This window comes from Gallus gallus, chromosome 2 (assembly GCF_016699485.2).
Source record: "Gallus gallus isolate bGalGal1 chromosome 2, bGalGal1.mat.broiler.GRCg7b, whole genome shotgun sequence".
NCBI classification, from domain to species: Eukaryota; Metazoa; Chordata; class Aves; order Galliformes; family Phasianidae; genus Gallus; species Gallus gallus.
The window spans coordinates 54,828,990-54,851,753 of NC_052533.1; the positions used below are offsets into that span (position 1 = coordinate 54,828,990).

Below are 22,764 nucleotides of genomic sequence, written 5' to 3' on the forward strand. Positions count from 1 at the left end.
TGAAAACTTCACTTAGTGCTTTACAAAATACAGCTAAGGATACAGACTGTTTATATAGATGTTAATAAATGAATAAAAGCAGCATACAGAAGTATGTCTGAATGTATCATCAGAAAATACTTTGAATCAACACCTATCAACAACAAATAACTGAAATACTAATACTGAATAACAGAAACATTGTTAATGAGCCGGAGTCTCTTTCATAATGTGGCTAATCTACATCACAGAGATCTAAGTACAGATGACATTCACAAGCATTTAAGGAGTCTTATACTGCCAGAATGGAATAAAAAGACCATAAATATGAATGAGAATAAAAATGAGACACAAGTTTACTACGAACTTAGCTACTATTTACAGACACCTTAAGAACCCTTTTCTAAAGTGTACAACCTCATCTGGAATTAATCAGCAGTCTCAGCAAAGAAGCTAAGAACTCAAGAGGAAAAACTAAATTACTTTGCCTCTAGAAGCTGCTGCTTGATGCTCAAGGACACAGTGAAAAAAGGAAGACATTATATCATCTTTAGAGAAAATTACGGTTTGTGAACATGAATTTCACTCGGAGAAAGAAAAATACACAAAAATTAACAACAAAAAAAATAACAGGATATTCAAGACAACAGCTTGCATTTTAAGCTGCATAATGTTAAAGAATCACACACACCATTAATCATAAAAGGTACACATCACTTTAACTGACCTCAAACCCTAAAAAAAGAAATTTTAAAACATCCTTATGCAACAGGGAACATAGTCTTTATTCCAGTATTCTGTCTGCATTTTAAACAGATTACTACTGAAACAGGTAAACAGTAAACAAAATTCATGTGCGCACTGGCCATACTATTTCAGTTCAGGAAGATATATCAACATTTGAAATTAAGGCTGTAGTTATTCTTCCAGAAATACCTAGTGTAATTCAGCAGGAATTAAACCAAAAATACTTTCCACACTATTTAGTCCAGAATCCTATTCTTATGATACAGAATTCAAATGTGCATTTAAACAGTGTAAGAAATCAATAACCTACAATTTTCAGGAAAAAAAAAATTGTGTGATTTGGTGAGAATTTTTCTTTATCCATGTATCTTGTTATACTTTTATTTAAGATCACTTTACAAATCACGATTGATATTTGTCACCACCATTATCAAATGCCAAATTTAAATTTGGGGACATAGCCAAGTTCCTGTGAAGCATATAGCAGGGACAAAACTCAGATACTATAGTAGCATGTCAGAAGAAGGCATGGAACCAACATTTCACATACAAGAACAACAACAACAACAAAAAAACAGCTACTGAATGCTTTCGAGAAAAGCATATGCAATAAATAGATGCAAGTGGAAGATTAATTGCATTGTTTTTAGCCTCTTTTTGTTTATTCAAGATACAGTTACCAATATTTTAGAAAGGAATTATAAACATTAATCTTTAATTCTATGAAACCAAAAAATCCTAAAATTTACATCAAAATCATCTAATAAATAAAAAATGAAGTAATTAAAAGAAATGAGGGGAGCAAAAGCAACTGTTCCATCCTCTACACAGTGGAAAAGAAACATACCCCAATCTTACACATAACATGAAAGGCGTACTGTGGTCATTACAACACTAAGTACCAGCAGGACAAAAAATTCACCAGTCTGGACCCATTTCAATAAGGACAAGGGACAGACAGAGCAAGCAAGCATAACTGTTTTATCGGTCAAGAACAAATTTACACACTGAAATCAGCAGGGGGCTGACAAGGGGTACAGTATAGGGCAAAGACGAATGCAGCCAAAACATGATATGAGTTAAAATTAACAGAAACAGTTCTAACTAGAAAAACAGCAGCAGCACATTAGTGTTAACACATCATTTGTATATGCAAGACTAAGAAAATGCAATACACTCGTATTAGTCTAACCAGTAACAAATATACATATGCTAAATACTCTGCTAGGAGGGGATGCCGAGAAAGTGGAGATCCTTCTACACCTTCTACACTTCAGTGTTTAGTGCTAACGCTGCCCCTCAGAAATCCCAGACTCTGGAGGAAGGATGACTTCCTCTTGATTGAGGAGGAGCTGGTGAAAGACAGTTTAGGCAAAATCAATGTCCAGAAATCACAGAATCCTTAAAGTTGAAAGGGACCTTAAAAGGTCATCTAGTCCAACTCCCCTGCAACAAACAGGGACATCCACAGCTAGATCAGGTTGCCCAGAGCCTGATCCAGCCTCACCTTCAGAGTCTCCAGGGACAGGGCACCTACTAAACCTCTGGGCAACCTGTTCCAGTGCCTCACCACCCTCACTGTAAAAGACTTTTTCATTATATTTAACCTAAATCTACTCTCTTTAAACTGGAAACAATTTCCCTTTGTTCTACAAAAAAAACCTTGCTAGAGACACTTGCTGGTCCCCTTTTTGCCTGCAGATCGCCATTAAATACTCAGAGGCTGCTATCAGGACACTATGGACCCATATCTTCTCCAGGCTGAAAAACCCCAGCTCTCTCGGCCTGTCCATGTAGCAGAGGTGTTCCATCCCATGGGTCACTTTTGTGGCCCTCCTCTGGAAGCACTTCAACATGTCTGTGTAGCTCCTGTACAGAGAACTCCACATCTGGACGCAGTATTCCAGGTGAGGCTTGATCAGCATAGAGTAAAGGGGCAGGATCATCTCCCTTATTCTGCTGGCCATGCTTCTTTTGATGCAGCCCAGTATATGGTTGACATCCTGGGCTTCAAGGACACATTACTGACTCCTGTCCAACACACCACTCACCAGTACCTCCAGGTCCTTTTTGGCATGGCTGCACTCAATCCTTTCTAGCTCCAGCTTGTATTGGTTGCTAAGAGGAGAAAGACCTTGCATTTGGATTTGTTGAACCTGATGAGGCTCTCCTCATCCCACTGCTCAAGCCTGTCTAGGTCCCTCTGGATTGCATCCTGACCCTCTGGTGTGTCGACTGCACCCCACAACTTGGCGTCATCAGCAAACTTGCTGAGGGTGCACTTGATGTCACCGATGAAGATATTAATGAGTATACATCTCAGTACTGACCCCTGGGGGACACCACTCATCACTAATCTCCACCCAGACATTGAGCCATTGACCGGCACCTTCTGTACTCAACCCTGCAACCAGTTCTTCATTCACTGAACAGTCTACCCATCCAATTTGTATCGCTCCAGTTTGGAGGGAAGGATGTTGTGAGGTACTGTGACATAGGCCTTACTGAAGTCAAGACAGATGACATTGGTGGCTCTTCCTTCATTCACTGAGGCAGGCACACTATCATAGAAGGCCACTAGGTTGATCAAGCAGGATTTGCCCTTGATGAAGCCATGCTCATTTTCCCATATCACCTCCCTGTCTTCCACGTGCCTTAGCATAGCTTGCAGGAAGATCTGTTCCATGATCTTTCCCGGTACTTTTCAAATGCAATTGAGAGTGGCTTGGTGACTACATCAGCTAATTCCCTCAGGACTCTGGGATGCATCTCATAGGGACCCATAGACTTGTGGGTGTTCAGGTTCCTCAGGTGGTCACAAATGTGGTTTTCGCTTACACAGGGAGGACATTGCCTCCCCAGTCCCCTCCTACCAAACCAAATGTCTGAGGGCTGTGTGACAAGAAGTTATCAGAGAAGACCAAGGCAAAAAAAGAGTTATTAAGTACCTCAGCCTTCTCCTTCTCTGTTGTTACCGGCTTGCCTGTGTCACTCACTGGGGGAAGGGGAGGAAGGAGAGGTGGTGTGCCCTCCTGGACTTTCCTCTTCTGGCAGAGATGTCTGTAAGAAGCCTTTCTTGTTCTTCTTGGCATCCCTTGCCGAGTTCAGCTCAAGCTGGGCCTTGGCTTTCCTGACCCCAACCCTACACAGATTGGCAGATTCCTTATGCTCTTTCCACAGTACCTGTCCCTGTTTCCACTGCCTGTGCATTTTCTTCTTGCTCTTCAGATTGCCTACAGCTTGCCATGCCACTTTTCCAGCTGATGTCTGGTTGGTTGAAGTCCTCCAGCAGGATGAGCACTTGTGATCATAACACCTCCTAAAGCTGAAGGTAGGACTCATCAACAGGCTCTGCTTGATGGGGTGGCCTGTGGTAGATACCGATCACAAAGCTCCCTTTTCTGCCTCAATATCTGTCACCCATAGGTGCTTTTGACTTGCTCATGACTATTCTTTAGGGACAGTTCTTCACATTCTGCTCCCTTCCTGATGTAGATACCAACACCTTCACCTCTCCTTCCTTGTCAGTGCCTTCTCAACAGCTTGTAGCCACTGATAGCTGCATTCCAGTCGCAGAAGTCATTACAGCAGGTGTCAGTGACTACATCATAGTTTTCTAGTAGCACAGTAGTTTCCAACTCCACCTGTTTGTTTCCCAAGTTGTGTGCATTGGTGTAGACGCACTTCTTCTGAGCAGCTGGTCTTGTCAAGTCTTTAAAGTATAACTCCTTAATTCCTTTTAAGTAGTTCCTCCATTGCATTCTCCTATTGCCCTTGCAGTCACTGTCTTATTATCATAGGCTTTCATATGTGCTGTGGTGTTATGAGCACCTCCCAAAGCAGTGGGTCCTTCAAGGTCACAGTTAGCACTCTGTCCCTCTAATGGGAATGCTATGTCATCTGGTATGGGAACCATTACATCACCACCTGAACAAGTGATTGAGCACTGATGAAGGGGCATAGTCAACCCTGGGAGCCCTGTTTTCCTGGAGAAGGAATTACCTGGGCACATCCTGTAGGCTTTCCATGGTACAGGCTTGTTTCTATAGTAGAAGGATGGAGGAGGGGGACAGTGAGCATCACTAGCTCCCCAACTCAAATGATGCCTATTTTGAGGACCTAGAAAATGATACTTTCATAAACAGAAAATGAAAACTTGCAGAATCCAATGTAGCCTGGCCTTTGTTCATGGTCTTAAGTCACTAAAATATCTCAAAACAACATCTCAAGGATTAAAATCAACTGTTACACGAACAAATTAAACAACTAGAATGTAAAATCACTGTATTAATGGGTAAGCCTAACCAAACTAACACTATACAACTAGTCAGGGCCTTGTCTCTCACAAATGAAGTGGACTCCGAGCAATCTCATAGCCCTTGACCCACATGTAGCTGCTTCACTTCTCCCTGTGTGGAAAAGCAGGAAGGGGTAGTGGTCTGTTGGTTGTAACAAACTAGGTACTTTCCTTGTGGCATCCCTCACCTAAGCCCCAGGAAGATAGGAGACTTCTTAGAGAAGAAGGTCTGCTCAGCCTACTGGATGTTCAGATCCCTGTAGGGTGGAATCACCTACAACTAATCCGTCACTTCTTCAACAACAAAGCCTTGATATTAGGGCAAGGTTTTTCCTGGTTTGGTTTTGTTTGTTTCACTAGAATGAGTGGGCTGTTATCACTCACAGATAGGCCTTCCATTTCCAGGGCCTTCCAAATCCACAGGCCCCAACAGGTTTCACTCATGAATGCTGAAAGAGCTGGCAGAAGAGACTCCCAAACCATTATCATCTTCCAAAAGTCTTGGAAAATAGTAGATATGCCTGAAGAATGGAAAATAACTAGTGTCACTCCAGACTTCCAAAAGTGTAAGAAGGCAGACTCAGGAAACTACAGGACAATCAGCATCCCCACCACCCCTCAAAAGGTGATGGAGCAACTTGTTCAGAATGTTAAATCCAAGCAAAAGGAAGAGAAGTTTATTAGGATTAGTCAACATGGATTCACCAAGGAACCAACTTGGTAGCTTTCTGCGATGTCATCACCAGCTGGGTAGATCAGAGGAGAGCAGTGGATGCTATATACCTTGACTTCAGCAAGGCTTTTGACAATCGTCGTCTCCCTCAACATCCTTGTAATGAAGTTTAGGAAAGGCTGACTGGTAGAGCTCAGGTGGTCATGATCAATGGAGCAGAGTCTAGCTGGAGGCCTGTAATTAGCAGTTTTCCTCAGTGGTCAGTACTGAGACTGGTCTTGCTCACCATCTTCATCAATGACCTGGATGAATGGACAGAGTCCACCCTCAGCAAGTTTGCTGATTATACAAAGCTGGGAGAAGAGGCTGACATACCACATGGCTGTACAGCCATTCAGCAACACCTGGACAGGCTGAACAGTTGGGTGCGGAGAAACCTTCAACAAGGTTCAACAAGGACAAATACACGGCCCTACCACCTAGAGAGGAATAATCGCATGCATCAGTACAGGTTAGGGGCTGACCTGCTGGAAAGGAGCTCTGCAAAAAAGGACCTAGGAGTCCTGGCAGGTAACAGGTTGACCATGAGCCAGCAGTGTACCCTGCTGGCCAAGAATGACAGAATCACAGAATGGCTTGGGTTGGAAGGGACCTCAAGGATCATGAATCTCCAACCCCCCTGCCAGGCAGGGCCACCAACCTCCTCATTTACGAGACCAGGTCGCCCAGGGCCCCATCCAACCTGGCCTTGAACACCTCCAGGGACAGGGCATCCACAACTTCGCTGGGCAGCCCATTCCAGCACCACACCACTCTCCTGGTAAAGAACTTCCCCCTAACATCCAACCTAAATCTTCCCTCTTTCAACTTAAAACCGTTCCCCTTGTCATGCTGTCATCTACCCTTTCAAAGAGTTTACTCCCTTCCTGTTTATTGGCTCCCTTCAGGAACTGAAAGGCTGCAATGAGGTCACCCCGCAGCCTTCTCTTCTCCAGGCTGAATAAGCCCAGCTCCCTCAGCCTGTCTTCGTAGGAGAGGTGCTCCAGCCCCCTGATCCTCTTCATGGCCCTCCTCTGGACCCTCTCCAACAGCTCTCTGTCTTTCTTGTACTGGGGGCTCCATACCTGGACACAGTACTCCAGATGGGGCCTCACAAGAGCAGAGTAGAGAGGGACAATCACCTCCCTGTCCCTGCTGGCCACTCTTCTCATGATGGAGCCCAGGATACCATTTGCTTTCCGAGCTGCAAGAGCACACTGCTGGCTCATGTTAAGTTTGTCATCCATCAGGACTGCCAGGTCCTTCTCTGCAGAGCTGCTCTCAAGGACTGCTCCTTCCAGTCAGTATCCAACTGTATCCCAGGGTGCATTAAAAAATAAAACAAGTATGGCCAGCAAATCGACAAAGGTGATCCTGCCCCTCTGCTCTGCCCTGGTGATGCCACATCTGGAATACTGTGTCCAGTTCTGGGCTACCTGCACCAAAAAAAGAGAGGGATCTTCTAGAAAGAGTCCAATGGAGGGCCACAGAATGATCTGGGGCCTTGAGCATCTCTTCTGTATGAAGAAAGGCTGAGAAATCTCATACTCCTGAGTTTGGAGAAGGGTAGGAGAGGATCTCATTAATGTTTACAGACATCTCAAGTGTGGAAGTCAAGATGATGGAGGCAGACTCTTTCTGATGGCACGCAGCAATAGAACAAGAGGCAAGGGGCAGAAGTTGGAACACAGAAAGTTCCATACAAACACAAGGAAGGACTTCTTTACTGCAAGAGTGACAGAACACTGGACAGGTTTCCCAGAGAGGTTGTGAAGTCTCCTTCTTTGCAGATTTCAAGATTTGTCAGGACAACTTCCTTTGCAACCTACTGCAGGGAATCTATTTTAGCTGAGGGGTTGGACTTGACACATCTCCAAAGGTCCCATCCAACCCCTCCTATTCTGTGATTCTGAAAAAATAGCAGTGTAGCCAATGAATATTTTCTTTTTAAAAATAGTAGAAGTGGGTTTTGAGCTAATTTTGCTTTTATAGAAGACCCAACTATTAATTTAGACTACAGTATTTACCATCTGGTTCTTAATAACTTGGGCATAAATGGGTCACTGTTCACAAACTTCTCACTATGCTCCTACATACGCATGCCTAACTAGTTTCCTCTTCCTCTTTCCTCTTTCTCTCTTCTCTCTATGAACCACAATAGCAACATTTAACAGATAAATAAATCCTGAAGGAGTACAGCAAGACAAGAAATAACAAATACTGATATATTTTCTCCTAGCTTAAGCCCTGATCAAGTGAAAGCATAAAACTATTCTAACCAGCTTTAGTAGAACTTCTCAATTGCAGGGTTTTTGTTGCTGTTTGTGGTTGTTTTGTGTGGTTTTGTTTTGGTGCTTTTTTTTTTTCCCTGCTACTACACACATGCCTCTCAAACAAACTGAAGGCATCTTTGAGACATGAGAAACAACAGATACAGTTTAAAAATTAGCTCTCCAGCTCTATAACCTGGCTACAGTTTGAGTGGCTGTTTTGAGAATTTGCAAAAAACCTACTTGAACAATCAAACTTTCTTTTGACCAGTCTAGCAGAATGCCAAAGTACTGGCTATGATATATACGTATTTTTAATAAATTGTAAAATATACAAATAAATGGATTGTAGTCCCACTTAGAGAAGGGGCATCTTCTCATCCTGAAAAGATACTCACAATACACACATCAAGATTTTATACTACTAACAGATGTAGCTACTCCAGGCATATCTTCAGGACAATAGCTAGCTCACAGTGCATCTATGTCACCCCTGTTTCTGAGCAAAAGACAGTATATCTAAATTAGTAGGTAGAATCACACTACAAACTTATTTTTACAATAAGTTTATGCTACTGAAGATGTGAATTTGATTCTAATAACTTACATGCCATGATTAAAATACAATTAATAGGAGAAGAAAAGTAAATGAAATACTGGCCTTGTTTAAAATTCACATTCTCAAAACAAGCAAGTATAATATACATATTTTAGGTTATAGATGTATTAGGCAGAAAACAGTATATGAAAGTAAGTTTGGATCATCATCAAAAATAATACTCTGCACGTACAGCTCCTTTAAGATTTGCTCACAACCTAATTTCCTACAGAAAAAAGAAATAGCAGGAGAAAAATCAAGTTAATGAGAAAGAGCTGGGCAGAACACAAATACAGTAACCTTAATTTTCTTTGTTACAGTTTCACAACACACACAAGCCGAGACAGCCCAAGCAGATCACCAGTGCCTAGGCTGAGTACCCAGATTTAGCTGATCGCTTAAAAAAGAATTCCACACTGCAGCATGTGGATCTTTTAAAAGTATGCTTCAGACAACAAAAACAGTCAGTGCAATTATTCTATAGCATTTGATTATCTACTATAAAAACAATGACTGCAAGGGGTTGCAGTGACAGCAGAAAGGTGTTTTTAATATCTGTCTTAGTAACAGCTTGAAACATTACCAAAAATCCAGTTCTGGCTTACAAAACTCTAAAGGTGGACCAATGACATTTTAGGTAAGTGACTTATAGTTTATAGTGGTACTTGTGACCCTACAAGTGGTCTTCCTGCAAGACAGAAGAAGATGCAGCACGAAGTACTGATACACATACCAGGTAATTATTCCCATGTTTGGATTTGAGCATTCGTGTTACATCTTGTAGATTGTGGAGGTACGTTTCCTCAGAACAGTCAGCAGGGAAGGACACAGCAATGATCCGTTCTGTGATGTAAGTGAGGTCAAGTTCATAGCCTTCCTCCATAATGTGATCAAAGTCTGCACTTCGGCACTTTCTGTGGAGAAATTAAATGAGGCAGTTCAGAACAAAGCAGCGGAGGACAAATAGCATATTAATGAGAAGGAACTGCAACTTGGACTCATACAATCAGCATATGATGTTTTCAGAGTTCACACTGACAATAAAAATTTATTGAATACCATAAAGCTCAAATTCTTCAGTATGTAAATGAAGCTGTCAAATACCAGAGTTCTTCACATCAAAACTATAATGAATAAAAAAAATCTCTGCAATCAGTAATGTAGAAAAGCAGTAAGATTAATGCAGGCAATTTTAATAAACACTAGTGCAAAAAACGTAGGAGTAATAAAAACCAAAAACACACAATATACAAACATGATTGCACATATCTCTCCTTCTATAGAATTCTGCAAATGCTTTGTGAACTGGTAGATTTACTGGTTGTCTATGAAACATTGCAGATAGACACCATCTTGAAATCTGCTCTGAGTAACACTAGGTGGATCTAAAACTAGTCCCCAAACTGTAACACACACTAATATAATGCAATTCATCTCACACATTAGTTACTCTGCTACTTCTCCAGGTTGAGTGTGAAAACAGACACCTTACCTGATCCTTCTTAATGGAATCATCAGAAGATGACAATCATAAGTTAGGTTTGAATGGGGAAGGAAATAAAGACCTGCTAAGATGAGCTAAGGAGCAGCACTCCAGAGTCAGGGGTGAGACCAATAGCCCAGACGAAGTGCATCTACATTAATGTACACTGCATGGGCAGTGAACAAGAGGAGCTCAAAGCCATGGTACAACAGGAGAACTATGACATAATTGCCATCACTGAAACATGGTGGAATCATTCTCAGGACTGGGGTGCTGCAATGGAGAGCTATAAGCTCTTTAAGAGAGATAGACAAGGAAAGAGGGGCAGCGGGGTGGCTCTCCATGTCAGAGAGCGTTTCAATTCTACAGAGCTCAATACTGAAAATTGTAACATAGAGTCATTATGGGTGAGGATAAGGGAAAGGCCAATGAAGCTGACACTCACAATGACTTGACTGAAATCCTAGCAGGAACCTGTTATAGACCACTCAACCAGGATGAAGAGACAAAGTGTTCTACAGGCAGCTTTCAGAGGTCACAATGTCAGTAGTGCTGGTTCCTGTGAGGGAGTTCAACTTACTCAGCATCTGTTGGAAATACAATACAGCAGTGAGGAAGCAGTCTAGGAAGTTCCTGGAGTGCACAGAAAAGAACTTCCTGATACAAATGGTAAGAGAGCCGACTAGGGGAAGCACTGTTAGATCTGCTGTCTACAGAGAAGGAATGGTCAGAGATGCAGTGGCTGGAAGCTGTCTTGGGTACAGCGACTATAAAGTCAGGGTCAGAAAAAAATGCTACCCTGGAATTCTGGAGGCTAGACTTCTAACTATTTGATGGATATGGAAATCCCTTGGGAGTCAGTCCTGAAAGGCAAAGGGGTACAGGAAGGCTGACCATTGTTCAAGAAGAAATCTTAAAGGCACAGGAACACGCTGTTCCCCTTGTGCCATAAGACAAGCTGGTGGGGAAGAAGATTGGCCTGGTAAAAGAGAGTTTATGATCTTTGGAAGAAAAGTCAGGCAACCTGGGAAGAGTATACAGATGTCACTAGGATACACAGAGGGAGAATCAGAAAAGCAAAAGTCTAGCAAGAACTCCATCTGGCCACCACTGTTAAAGACAAGAAAAAAATGTTAATACAAACATATTAACAGCAAGAGGGGAGCCAAGGAGAATCTCCTGCGTATACTGGATGCAGCAAGGAACACTGTCACTGGGGACAAAGAAAACTGTGGTTCTCAATGCCTTCTTTACTTCTACTTTTAACAGTTAGACCACTTATCCTCAGGGTACTCAGCCCCTAGAGCTGGAACACTAGGATAGGGAGCAGAATATACCCACAACTTAGGAGGAAACAGTGAGCTGCTACTCCAACTGGACTGTCACATGTCCATGGGGCCAGACAGAATCTACCCAAAGGTACTGAGGGAGCTGGCAGAGGTGACTGCTAAGCCACTTTCCATCATTTATCAGCAGTTCAGGTCAACTGGAGGGTGAAAATGGATCAGGGGGGTCTTACTTGACAGCCAGCTGAACATGAGCCAGCAACATGCCCAGGTGGCCAAGAAGGCCAATGGTATCCTGGATTGTATCAGAAATAGCACAGTCAGAAGGACTAGGGAGGTGATTATGCCCCTGTACTTGAAACCAGTGAGGCCACTCCTTAAGTACTGTGCTCAGTTTTGGGCCCCTCACTACAAGAAAGACACTGAGTCTCTGGAGCATGTCCTGAGAAGGGCAACAAAGCTGGTTAAGGGTCTGGAACACTAGTCTTATGAAGAGAGGCTGAGGGAACTGGGATTGTTTAATCTGGGGAAGAGAAGGCTTAGGAAGTTCTTATCCCTCTCTGCAAGTACCTGAAAGGATGCTGTAGCAAAGTGGGGATCAGCCTCTTTTTCCAAGTAACTAGCGATAGAACAAGAGGGAATGGCCTTACATTGCAGCAGGGGTGGTTGGATATTAGGAGAAATTTATTCTAAGAACGAGTGCTGAGATGTTGGAAATTGCTGCCCAAGGAGGTGGTAGAGTCACCATCTCTGGAGGTGTTCAGAAAGGGTAGACGTCACACTGAGAGTCATGGTCTAGAGTTATTACAGGCATGGCTTGATGCTTGGCCTAAGGCATCTTAATGGTCTTTCCAATCTTAATGATTCTATGCTAAGGCAAAAGTAAGGTCTTCAAGTATGCCCAGTTCGTTTCTCAGAGGACTGTATAAATGTTCTTTGCACAGCATCTTGCAGAAGACTGTTCTTAAAAATCTAAACCACAAATAACAAAACCTAAAACATGACAGCAATATGTGACATTACCACACCAAATATTAAAGAAATACCTACTGTGATCCTTTGTCACAACTGAAAGTGTTCTTCAAAACACTGCTGGAATTCTGGAACAAATAAAGTAGAAAGGTCAATACAGAAACTTTCTTGTTGTGTTTATGTCAATGTTACTGTCTTTTTTCCCCACCTTTATTATGATCCTACTGTGGAAAATTATAACAATAGGATAAGAGAGTATCATTTTCTTACGTTTTAACCACAATTGTAAACACCGTGGTTATGACAAGTTTATGTCCAGCTCTTCATGCAGAACATATTTGGAGTCACTACTGTGAGAAAAGTACAGGTTATCTAACACAGTTAAAGTCATTTGTGCTTTCCATGGTAACTCTGCATTAAGATTAGAACAGACATTCAATAGATTTCTGAGAAACTGGAGCTAGTATTTCTGTATAAACCCATGAAGCCGCTATCATGAAAATACTGAAAATATACTGAATTTATTCCAGTAACAGTACTGCAAGTCTGAGCAGAAGAAAGAGAATAAATGATTTTGCTTTGTGAGAATTTACTGTGTCATTTCTGTAGTCCCTTTTGTTAAGTAACAGCAACTATGCATTAGAGTGCCATAATTTTCTTCCACATGAACCTTAGTAATAGCATTTCTCTAATTTAATTTTACCTGTCTCAGAATTAAGTACTATTGTGATAGTCACCTAAGCTCCCTTTGTACATGATGGAGAGAAATGAAGACACCCAAGAGGGGACAGGACAGGATCCCTTCCAGTGTAATTTTTAGGGAAAAAAAAAAAAGATAGCTGTTGCTGCACTAACATTAAATAAAAGGGGAGAAGATATTTAACATTTAAACATCTTTTTACACAGAAAATCAGAACTACATTTTAATATCAAACATCGGTAACTTCATTAGGAGAAAGATTTCATTCATCTTCCTGCACTGAATATATATGAAGTACACAGAAAAATGCACAGAAAAGATTATATAGAGGAAGTGTAAGAACTGGAACACTAATAAACTACCTATTTTGGCTACACGTACAATGTATTTCCAAATCGAGTAACTTCTGCTAGGCTTTAAAACTTTCCATTCAGTGGTCTAATGCTAGGACAAATCCGAGCACATGACTAGCATGTCCCCTCCCAAAATTTCTGGAAATTAGCTGTTTCCATCAGTTTTAAACAAGCACATCTGATGGCATAAGGTACACCTCACTGAAATGCTTGGTTCCAGTTCCACAAACTCCTCTTAAATAGAACTACAGAAAACTGGAAAATTTTGTGGTATTTTCAGCTTCTTTTTACTCAATCCTTTCTTACAATTTTGAAGACTGCAGATAATACTCCATGGGTGCTACAGTAAGTAAATAACTATAAGTTTTTACAGCATTTATCACAAAAGGAAGTTCCATAATCTGTACAGAACAGAAAGGCACAGGGAAGACCATGCATAAAGGGAAAATCATCTCCATCCATGGGTAGCCGTTTAAGACAGCAATTGCATGCTGGTACCTCCCAGAATGGATGATTACGAAGAAAATCTTGTGAAACTAGACCTGATTTTCATTTAGTGTTGAAGTACAAAAGGGAACAAAAAAATAATGGCTCAAAATGGGGTGTTTAATTACACTTTGATAACAAAATTGTAGTAGTAATTAGAATACATCCAGTGGAAACAGTACTTCACTAGATGCCAATAGGACAGAATACCCAGATATTGTTCTTCCTTTGAGTTTCTCAGACGGTTCTTTTCCCCTGCTTCAAGGGAAATGACAACAGTCTCTTCTGTGAGCCTAAGAGATCCACGTGAGTTCCATCTCACTAGGAAGTAACATGCATTTATCCCTTAATACACACCATCATGTCAATACTAGACATTTCACAGCACTGTATTGTATGTTATCATATCAGTTAAAACTGAGAAAGTGAGAAGTACAGAGAGCTCATTGCATCTGTTGACAAAAAGATGAGAGTAGGTCACAATGCTGCTCAAATAATACTAAGATTACTCAGAGAGAACATCTAAGAAGCTAGATCACCCCAGTAGGACAGCAAAGAAATTCACCAATACTTCAACACTGTTATTATCTACTAAGGAAATCACATAAGCAGATTAGAAGAAAGCTAGCAATCACATGGTGTTTACTCCATCTCTGAGGCAGTGTGACACTGGAAGTACAGAAAAAGCCACTCTTCCAGTGAAAATGCATTCAGGGATTTATGTATTTTTTTAAATAAAGACCATATTGATATTTCAATCATCTCTCCTCAGATTAATCTAAAGCTGCAGCAAAGACTACTTTTATACAATTTGTAAGAAATCTTTTCGCTTCCATACAGATGGTGGAAGAGAGATCAGAAAGGACAGTAAAGCTACCTGTGAAAGCCTTATCTAGCTAGATTCTTTCCAAACAGAACAAAGTCCCAAGGAAAGTAAAAGCCCAAGTAGAACGAAGTGAGCTTTGCACACTGCTACCATCCCTTTTCCATATGTAAACTTTTACCTGAGGCACAGCTTTAACCTTACAGCTGTTTAACATAGCTCCCTACAAGGGCAGAGTTGCACTGGGAAACTTATTATGTCTGCATTAAAGTGTTATCATATCAAGTACTATGCAAGGAATTTACCTCTACACTAAAACAATACATGTGCTCCACCTCTGGTTGTAGTACAGTTTCATAATCACTTCAAAGATCTGAATTGAGTTTTCTGAATGAATACTATCCACAGGCAATTAAACTAAGCACATAAGATACAGTAGGATATAAAAATATCTACATTAATTCAAACCAAATGCATTAAGGAAGAGATCTGTACAAGTCCTGTACAGCATGACTTAGTAACACCTAACCCAAAATTGCACTATGCATATACCTGATTTCCTCACTCTGTAAAAAGAACAGCGATGTCCACAGTGGAAAGAAAATAATGCAGTGGCAAAAAGGAAGACTTCAGAAGAAGATCTCTTGAGTTTCTGTCTGACCTAGTAGAAGATGCAAACTGAATCAAACTTTCATCCCAAATTTAGCCCCTTACTAAGAGATAACTACACATACTGATGCACTTCTTGGAAAGAAAGAGACAAAACCACTTCTGGCACTTCTTAAAAGTCTCACTCATTTGGTTGTAGTATGTTCACATTAAAATGCAGTAAAATTTTGGTTCTAACACTGTACAGAATTCAAGCAAAACTCTCTGTATTGATGCTTACACAGCTTTCATGCAAAGCAGTATGGGTTGATGCTAGAAACATTGGTGGGTGAAAGCAATAAGAATTTTTCTCTCCTGGACCAGACATTATAGAACAAGATGGAAAGGAGATGGAAGAAGACAGAAGAAATCCCAGAGCCAAAAAAAAATATCCAGCCAGGTTAAATCAATCTCTTCCAATTTTGTTAAGAAAACAAAAGGAGAACAAGAGTATATGATGGTTTCACACTAAGCTCCACCACACTGCTCTTTCACTCCCCTTCCTCAAAATAGTACAAGGAGAACATACGATGAATAAAGGCTCAAAGGTTGAGATAAGGACAGGGAGATCACTAACCAATTACCATCACAGACAGAAGAAACTTTGCATGGGGAGATTAATGCAATTTATTGCTAAATAACAGACTAGACTATAGACTAGAGCAGTGAGGACTCAAAGCAATCTGCAACACCTTCCTTCACTATCCACCCTATTCTACCTCCTCCTCTGAAGCAGTGCAGAGGAACAGGGAATGGAAACTGTTGTCAGTCCATAACACTTTGGCTCTGCTACTCCCTCATCTTTACTCTCATTCTCTGCTCCATCTTGGGATTCATCCCACAGGATGCTGTCCTTCCCAAACAGATCCCACATGGGCTTCCCGTAGGCCACAGTTCTTCAAGAACTCCTCCAACATGGGTTTGTACCACAGGGCCCATCCTTCAGGAGCAGACTGCTTCAGCATAGGACCGAGACTTCCCGCTCCACCACATGCTCCTCTCTACTGGATGCAGCTGTAGGGCCTGCTCCTGGCTCATCCAGGCAGTAGCTGCAGCTAGCCCTACTGCCTGTAGATATTGCTTTCTTATGAATCTCCCAGTCTTCCAGCTTTGTACATCCTCTGTTTTCCCAAACAAGGACAGTCATTCCTAGTGCAGCACTTTATTTGGTAACTTTCTTCTCTTTTCCAACAACCTGCCTACACACATCCACGTTCTGAGCACCTCTCTGTAGGAAGTAGCTAGTAAATATTCCAGGCACCGTATCAATGCAACAATATTAAACAGTAGAAAATATACTAGGTTAGAATGCACAGCTGAAAAAAATGCCAACAGCCTGCCACTAGGACAGTTTTCAAAGTGGCTGGCTGTCCATGAGCTACGGAAAAAAAGAAAAAAAAAGCCTGAGAGGAGAAGCATCTTGGCTTGTCAAATGAGTTATCAGTACAAAGAGAAAAACCTCCAGTGCTTTCAGATATAACAGAAGAAAGCTAAAAGTTTTCAACTAACAGAAAATTGTCTGCAATTATCTTCCTCACAGTAAGTTCACTAGAAATCTGTGGATAATATTATAAATGCAACTAAAGAGATGACCTGAATTGTAGAAAGAACATTATTGCCACCCCAAGAAAACAAACTATACCACTAATAAAGAAACCTTTGTGAAAGCCTCCTGCCTATATATGTATGCGGTCAATGACCAGAACTCTTTACATACTGCAATTGACACCAGAAGGAGCCTGCAATACTGAACTACAGACAACACTGGAAAACAAAAGCAACATGCACAAGACTACACTATGAAACAGATGTTTACTGCAATAGAGAGCTGTTCCTGAATGGAATAACAAATTGGTGAAGACAATGCTTTCAAGTCCTTCCTTCTGCTTCTTTATAAATGTCAATTTCACCTTTACAGTGGTGAATAAAATACCTGCACCACAGAGTAAACCATAGGTATCTACCATGACTTATTTCAGAATCAAAGAAACTTGACATCTCTAATAAAATGAAATGACAAAGGATCCCAAAAATTCTTTTGTTCTTCCCTTGTTTTACTTACTTCAGAGACTGTGATAAAAGTATATTTGTAAGTGCTATCAGTATTGAAATATGGAATACTTCCCATTTGCAGAAATTTCTACATCACTTAGATCAAGTTCTATTGCACCTCACTAAATGCATTTACTACCACTTGTACCATTAACACTACAGCAGCAATGACAACAAAGATCTGGGAAGGGACATTTCATTTGTTTTGTAAGTAACATGGCACACTTGAAAAAATTAAGGCAAAAGGATAACATACTGACCACAACACAAAAACTTACACTCTTCTTGCTAAAAAAAAATAAAACTGTCTAGAATATCTTAAGTCCTTTGAATGCAATCAGTCTACAAAGATTTTAATATTTCTCTTTAATTCTCCACTACTTGACTCCAAAATAAGGAGCACAGTTCATTTAGCTGTACTTGGATGAAAGGGGGGGGTGAATGGGAAGGTGGGCATGACACTACATAGCTAGGAATCCTAATCAAAGACAATTTCACACAGTGTAGAAACCAAAGTGCATGCTCTGAAAAGGCTAGCAAATACTTTGTGAGGATGTAAAAAAAATGAACAACCACAGAAAGGACAATAAGTAAATAAATCAGGCCAAGTAAAGGAAAAATAAATAAATAAAATGCAATTACTTACGGTTCTGGTCACATGATTTTCAAAGGCTTCCAAGTTATTTGCCTGCAAATGAGAAAAACAAACTTTATTTTTCCAGCTAATTTAAACATGTTCTAAGAGAGCCCTCCTAATGTATTCAAACAACAAATAAAACGATTCATTCAGAAGTATACATATATTCTACAGTATTAATAATCAAACTACCTTTCAAACACATACAGAACACAAATTGTTTTTACATTATCACCCCCTGATTTCAGATCTTTTAAGCCAACATGCAGTGCTGAGGGTGCTATACTCCAAGTTACAATATATGCAGAAAGCAAGGTATGATACTGTGTATTCCCCTGTATTTTTTCCAGTCTCCCACTCTTTGCCTTTTCACGGAACAGGGCACATGTGTGGGTGTTGATAAAAGTGAAACACTCAGGCACATTCTAAGCACTCTGTAAATCTACGTTCACAGCTTTAAAACACATTAAGTTCTATCTGTTGAAGTTTAAAATAAACAGTTTAAAAAATTCAGAACCTACTACTATGAAAATATGACAGGAAAAAAATCACCAGAGGTAAAACCATCCATCAGTACATTATTTTAAATTATGACTACAATCATGAACACAAAATTAAAGCAACGTAATACAGTGGTAAAATTGGATTAGAAGACCTCAAAATGTTTGCTTAAGAGTTCAAAAAGGGCAAAATTTGGCATTTCATAAGATAACCTAGATTAAGTGTTTCACCATTCAGGATTACATTGTGAGAATAACACAACCATTTAACCTTGAAAAAACACTAATCCAAATGAGAGAATTAAGTTACAATGGAACTAAACTGGTGCTGCATAAGACTTTACCAAACTTCACTGTGTTCTGTTTCACAGACCTGGAAGAATTCCACTGTGCATAAGGAAATATCTAATGTTTAACTAATTGAAATTATTGTTTCAGGAGAAAAATTCAAATTCTGTGCAAAAGACCAACAGGTTTTACCCAAAAGGCCAAGAAGATTACAGCCACTCTGGTGTGTACGCATCTCGAACTCCTTTTGTTTATTCCCCATACCACGTGTGTTTGCATTTAAGGCATTTCAGTTGAGTGTCTGATCAAACTTTTATTGAATAAAGTGGCTGAAATTCTTCATGCTGCTCCTCAGGAAATCTCCTGCTGACCTCTGATCCTTTTTCTAGCTTTAGGCATTGACTGCTGATACTGGCATTGAACCAATAAAAGTCAAATGAGGTTCCCCTCTACAAGAAACTTAGTTGAAAGCTCTCTTTACCAGCTTGGCAAGCCTGTAACTGAAGATGTCCCAGAACCCATCACGTGTTGAAAACAGAGGCAAAGAAGGCATAAAACATCTTTGCTTTATCTATGTCCCTGCTGGAAAAGTGACCATCCTCATCAAGTAATGAACCAATGATCTCTCTGGTCCTCCTTCTGTTGTTAATGTATTAAATATATATATATTGTTCACACAGTACTGGCTGTATTCAACTCTAACTGAGCTTTGGCCACACAAATTTTCTCCCTGCAAAGGTAAACAGCATCACTGTAGTCTTCCCATGTGGCGTGCTCTTGCTTCCAGTGGCCACATATTTTCTGCTTCCATCTAAGCTCTAGAAAATGACTGCTGACCAGCCAAGCCACCCTTCTGCCCAGCCTGCTTGACTTACTGTATTTTGGAATTGTCTGTTCCTGTGCTCTCAGTAGGTTACACAGGAAAAGTATCCAGGTGTGTTTTAAGGATCTCCTGGGAAGAAGACTCCCACAACCACTCTGGGCAGCTCCTTCCAGTGCTTGTTAACCCACAAACTAAAGAATTCCCTTCTCATGTTCACAAGGAACTTCCTGTGTTCCAGCCTTGGCCCATTGTCCCTTTTTGTACTGCTGGGCACCACTGAAAAGAGCCCGGCCCCATCCTCTTCACCCACCCTTGGGATATGTATAAGCATTGCTAAGATTCCCTCTCAGCCTTCTCCAGGCTAATCAGTCCCAGGTCTCTCAGCCTTTTTTCATAAGGGCCCCTAATCATCAATGTTTTTTGGCCTTCCACTGGACTCTCTCCAGTAGTTCCCTTTCTTTCTTGAACTGAGGGGCACAGAACTGGACACAGCATTCCAGATGTGGCCTCACCAAAGCAGAGTAGAGGGGGAGGATCACTTCCCTTGACCTGCTAGCCACACTGTTTTTTTAAACACATCTCAGGATACCACTGGACTTCTTGGCCACCAGAGCACACTCCTGAACCTGTTATTCACCAGACAGCTAGGTCCTTCTCTGCAGAGCTCCTTCCCAGAAGGTCAGCTTTACTGATGCATGTCACTGTTCCTCCCCAGGAGTAGGACTCCATACTTTCCCTTGTTGAACCTCATAAACCCAACTTTTTAACCTGGAGAATCACAGAAGATTGTACTTCAAAAACAGAATCCCTCACTAAACAGAAACATTTTATTTGTGTACAAGGCAGGCTCCCAGTTCAAAAGTATAACTACATGGAAGAATATTAAATCGAATTCCAATCTTCTTTATGACTAGAACTAGTAAATACCTAATTCATGGAGCAAATAAATCTGGTTTCATCTCTGCCAGTAAACTGAAATAGGTCTGGCCACTTTTACCATTCTCATTGTTTCAATTTTCAGGTCACAAATCTGGGCCTTGATCAAACAGCACTGCCCCATGTTCACTGTTCACATAAACCATGTTAGACTGCAATTAGTAACAGTGGGATCATATTTCACAAGTTGCTGCATGTTTAAAATTGTTGCTGAATCACAGGGACAATTTTTTCATGTTAGAATCAACATTCAGGTTCTACGTACAACAAAAAATGAAAAAGTAACCACAGTTGACAATATACATCTAAAACTATGAGCTGCAAACTTACGAAAGAGCTGCTTATAATATTAACAGTAACGTCAGAATCGTCAGACAGTAACATGGATTACTTCATAAAAGTACTGTGCCAAAATGAGGAAAGACCTTTCATACATTCATACTCACATTTCTAATAATAGCACAAATCGCTGATTTTGTTTTCCAGCCTTTCTTTTAATGAACAATAATTTAAAAAAGCATGAACCAATGCCTCTTACAGCACCTTTCTGCTTCCACAATTCATACTAACACATCATTACCTGCATTTTGCAAGCAGGGAAATCAAGACACAAAAATGCTCAAAAAACTCACAAAAGTGAGTTGTCCAATTCATACAGCAAGGCAGAAATGAGATTTATGATTCCTAACCACCAGTGGCTGTATCATATATATAAAATACATAGAGTTCCAGTTGATACTTAGAAATCAGCTGTTGAGTGCCTAGTCCTGGTAATGATGCTAGCAAGTAGCAGCACCAGTTCGACAAAAAACAGTTACCTGCCATCCTCTGGGCAGTATTCATGTTATCAATACAGCTAAAATAACCAAATTCAGCCTGAAAAGGCTCACCTGCTTTTTTAAAAAAGATATAACGTAGCAAGGACAACAATACATGAATGCCACTGCATGATGGACAAATCAGTCAGACCACCTTAGGAACAATCCTCAACAGCAAAAAATACTTGATCCAGAAAATCCACAGCTTTGCAAAATGCTCAATAAAACAATAAGATTGCTGCATGGGATAGAGCACGCTGATAAGCTCCAGGATTGCACCCTTTATTTGCTGTGCCTTCACAAGAGAAAGTGGATTGCATGGTAATGAAGAGACCATAAGTGGTTATAGGAATAACCTAATCTATAACCTAAGAAAACTTGATGGCTATCACAAGAGCCAACAGTACTTACCAGTTTGTAGTTGCTCAGAAGAAAGCAAGGTGTCACCACCTACAAAGAAATAATAATAAAATAAGGAAAAAAAAATCTTCCTTTGCAATTGACCAAATTCTATAGATTGAGCTCCCTCGAATACTGTCAAATCCAGTTATTGTCAACGGGGCACTAAGAAGACCAGGTGCAGAACTGGAGCGTGAACAAGCGCAGCTACATTACTTGCCCTCAGCTTCCTGAATAGTCAGTAAACAGTGTGTGCCATGCTGACTTTCCATAAGCAGTGAAACAGGTTCAAGAGTAACCCATTCCATCACGCCAGTATCCTGGAAATTCCTAGGAAAGCATTCCTAGGAAAGCATCAATATTCAGACTTTTTAGCATAAAATCATAGAATCGCTTAAAGACCTTAAAGATCATCAAGTCCAACTGCAACCCAACCATACTACCCTAACTCTAACAACCCTCCGCTAAATCATGTCCCCGAGCACCACATTCAAATGGTTTTTAAACATATCCAGGGATGGTGATTCAGACACCTCCCTGGGGAGCCTAATCCAGTACTTAACGACCCTTTCTGTAAAGAAGTTTGCTCTAATATCTAACCTAAACTTACCCTGGTGCAACTTGAGGCCATTTCCCCTCATCCTGTCACCTGTCAGCAGTGAGAAGAGACCAACTCTGCTCTCACTGTAAGCACCTTTCAGATACTGGAAGAGAGCAATAAGGTCTCCCATCAGACTCCTCTTCCCCAGACTAAACAGCCCCAGTTCCTTCAGTCGTTCCTCATAGGGCATATTCTCCAACCCTTGTTGCCCTTCTTTGGACCTGCTCCAGCACCTCAATGTCCCTTCTGTACTGAGGAATCCAAAACTGAACATAGTACTCGAGGTGAGGCCTCACCAATGCCGAGTACAAGGATTACTTCCCTAGCCCTGCTCACCACACCATTCTTGATACAAG

The 22,764-nt window shown here is 40.8% G+C and overlaps 1 protein-coding gene across 18 annotated transcripts in view; it reads right to left on the reverse strand.

Moving 5' to 3' along the window:
• Positions 1-22,764, reverse strand: part of TNS3 (tensin 3) — a 224,864-nt gene that overhangs the window by 108,578 nt on the left and 93,522 nt on the right. For 15 of the 18 annotated variants that reach the window (XM_015275852.4, XM_015275851.4, XM_046924026.1 and 12 more), the window contains 4 exons: positions 21,820-21,858; positions 18,053-18,094; positions 12,423-12,472; positions 9,337-9,517 (listed from right to left, as the gene is read on the reverse strand). In XM_015275852.4, the coding sequence (XP_015131338.2) occupies positions 9,337-9,517; positions 12,423-12,472; positions 18,053-18,094; positions 21,820-21,858 (312 nt within the window). Of the gene's footprint in view, positions 1-9,336; positions 9,518-10,531; positions 10,672-12,422; positions 12,473-18,052; positions 18,095-21,819; positions 21,859-22,764 lie in introns of those variants that run through there. The other 3 variants (XM_040683154.2, XM_046924019.1, XM_040683214.1) reach the window with 2 other exon arrangements.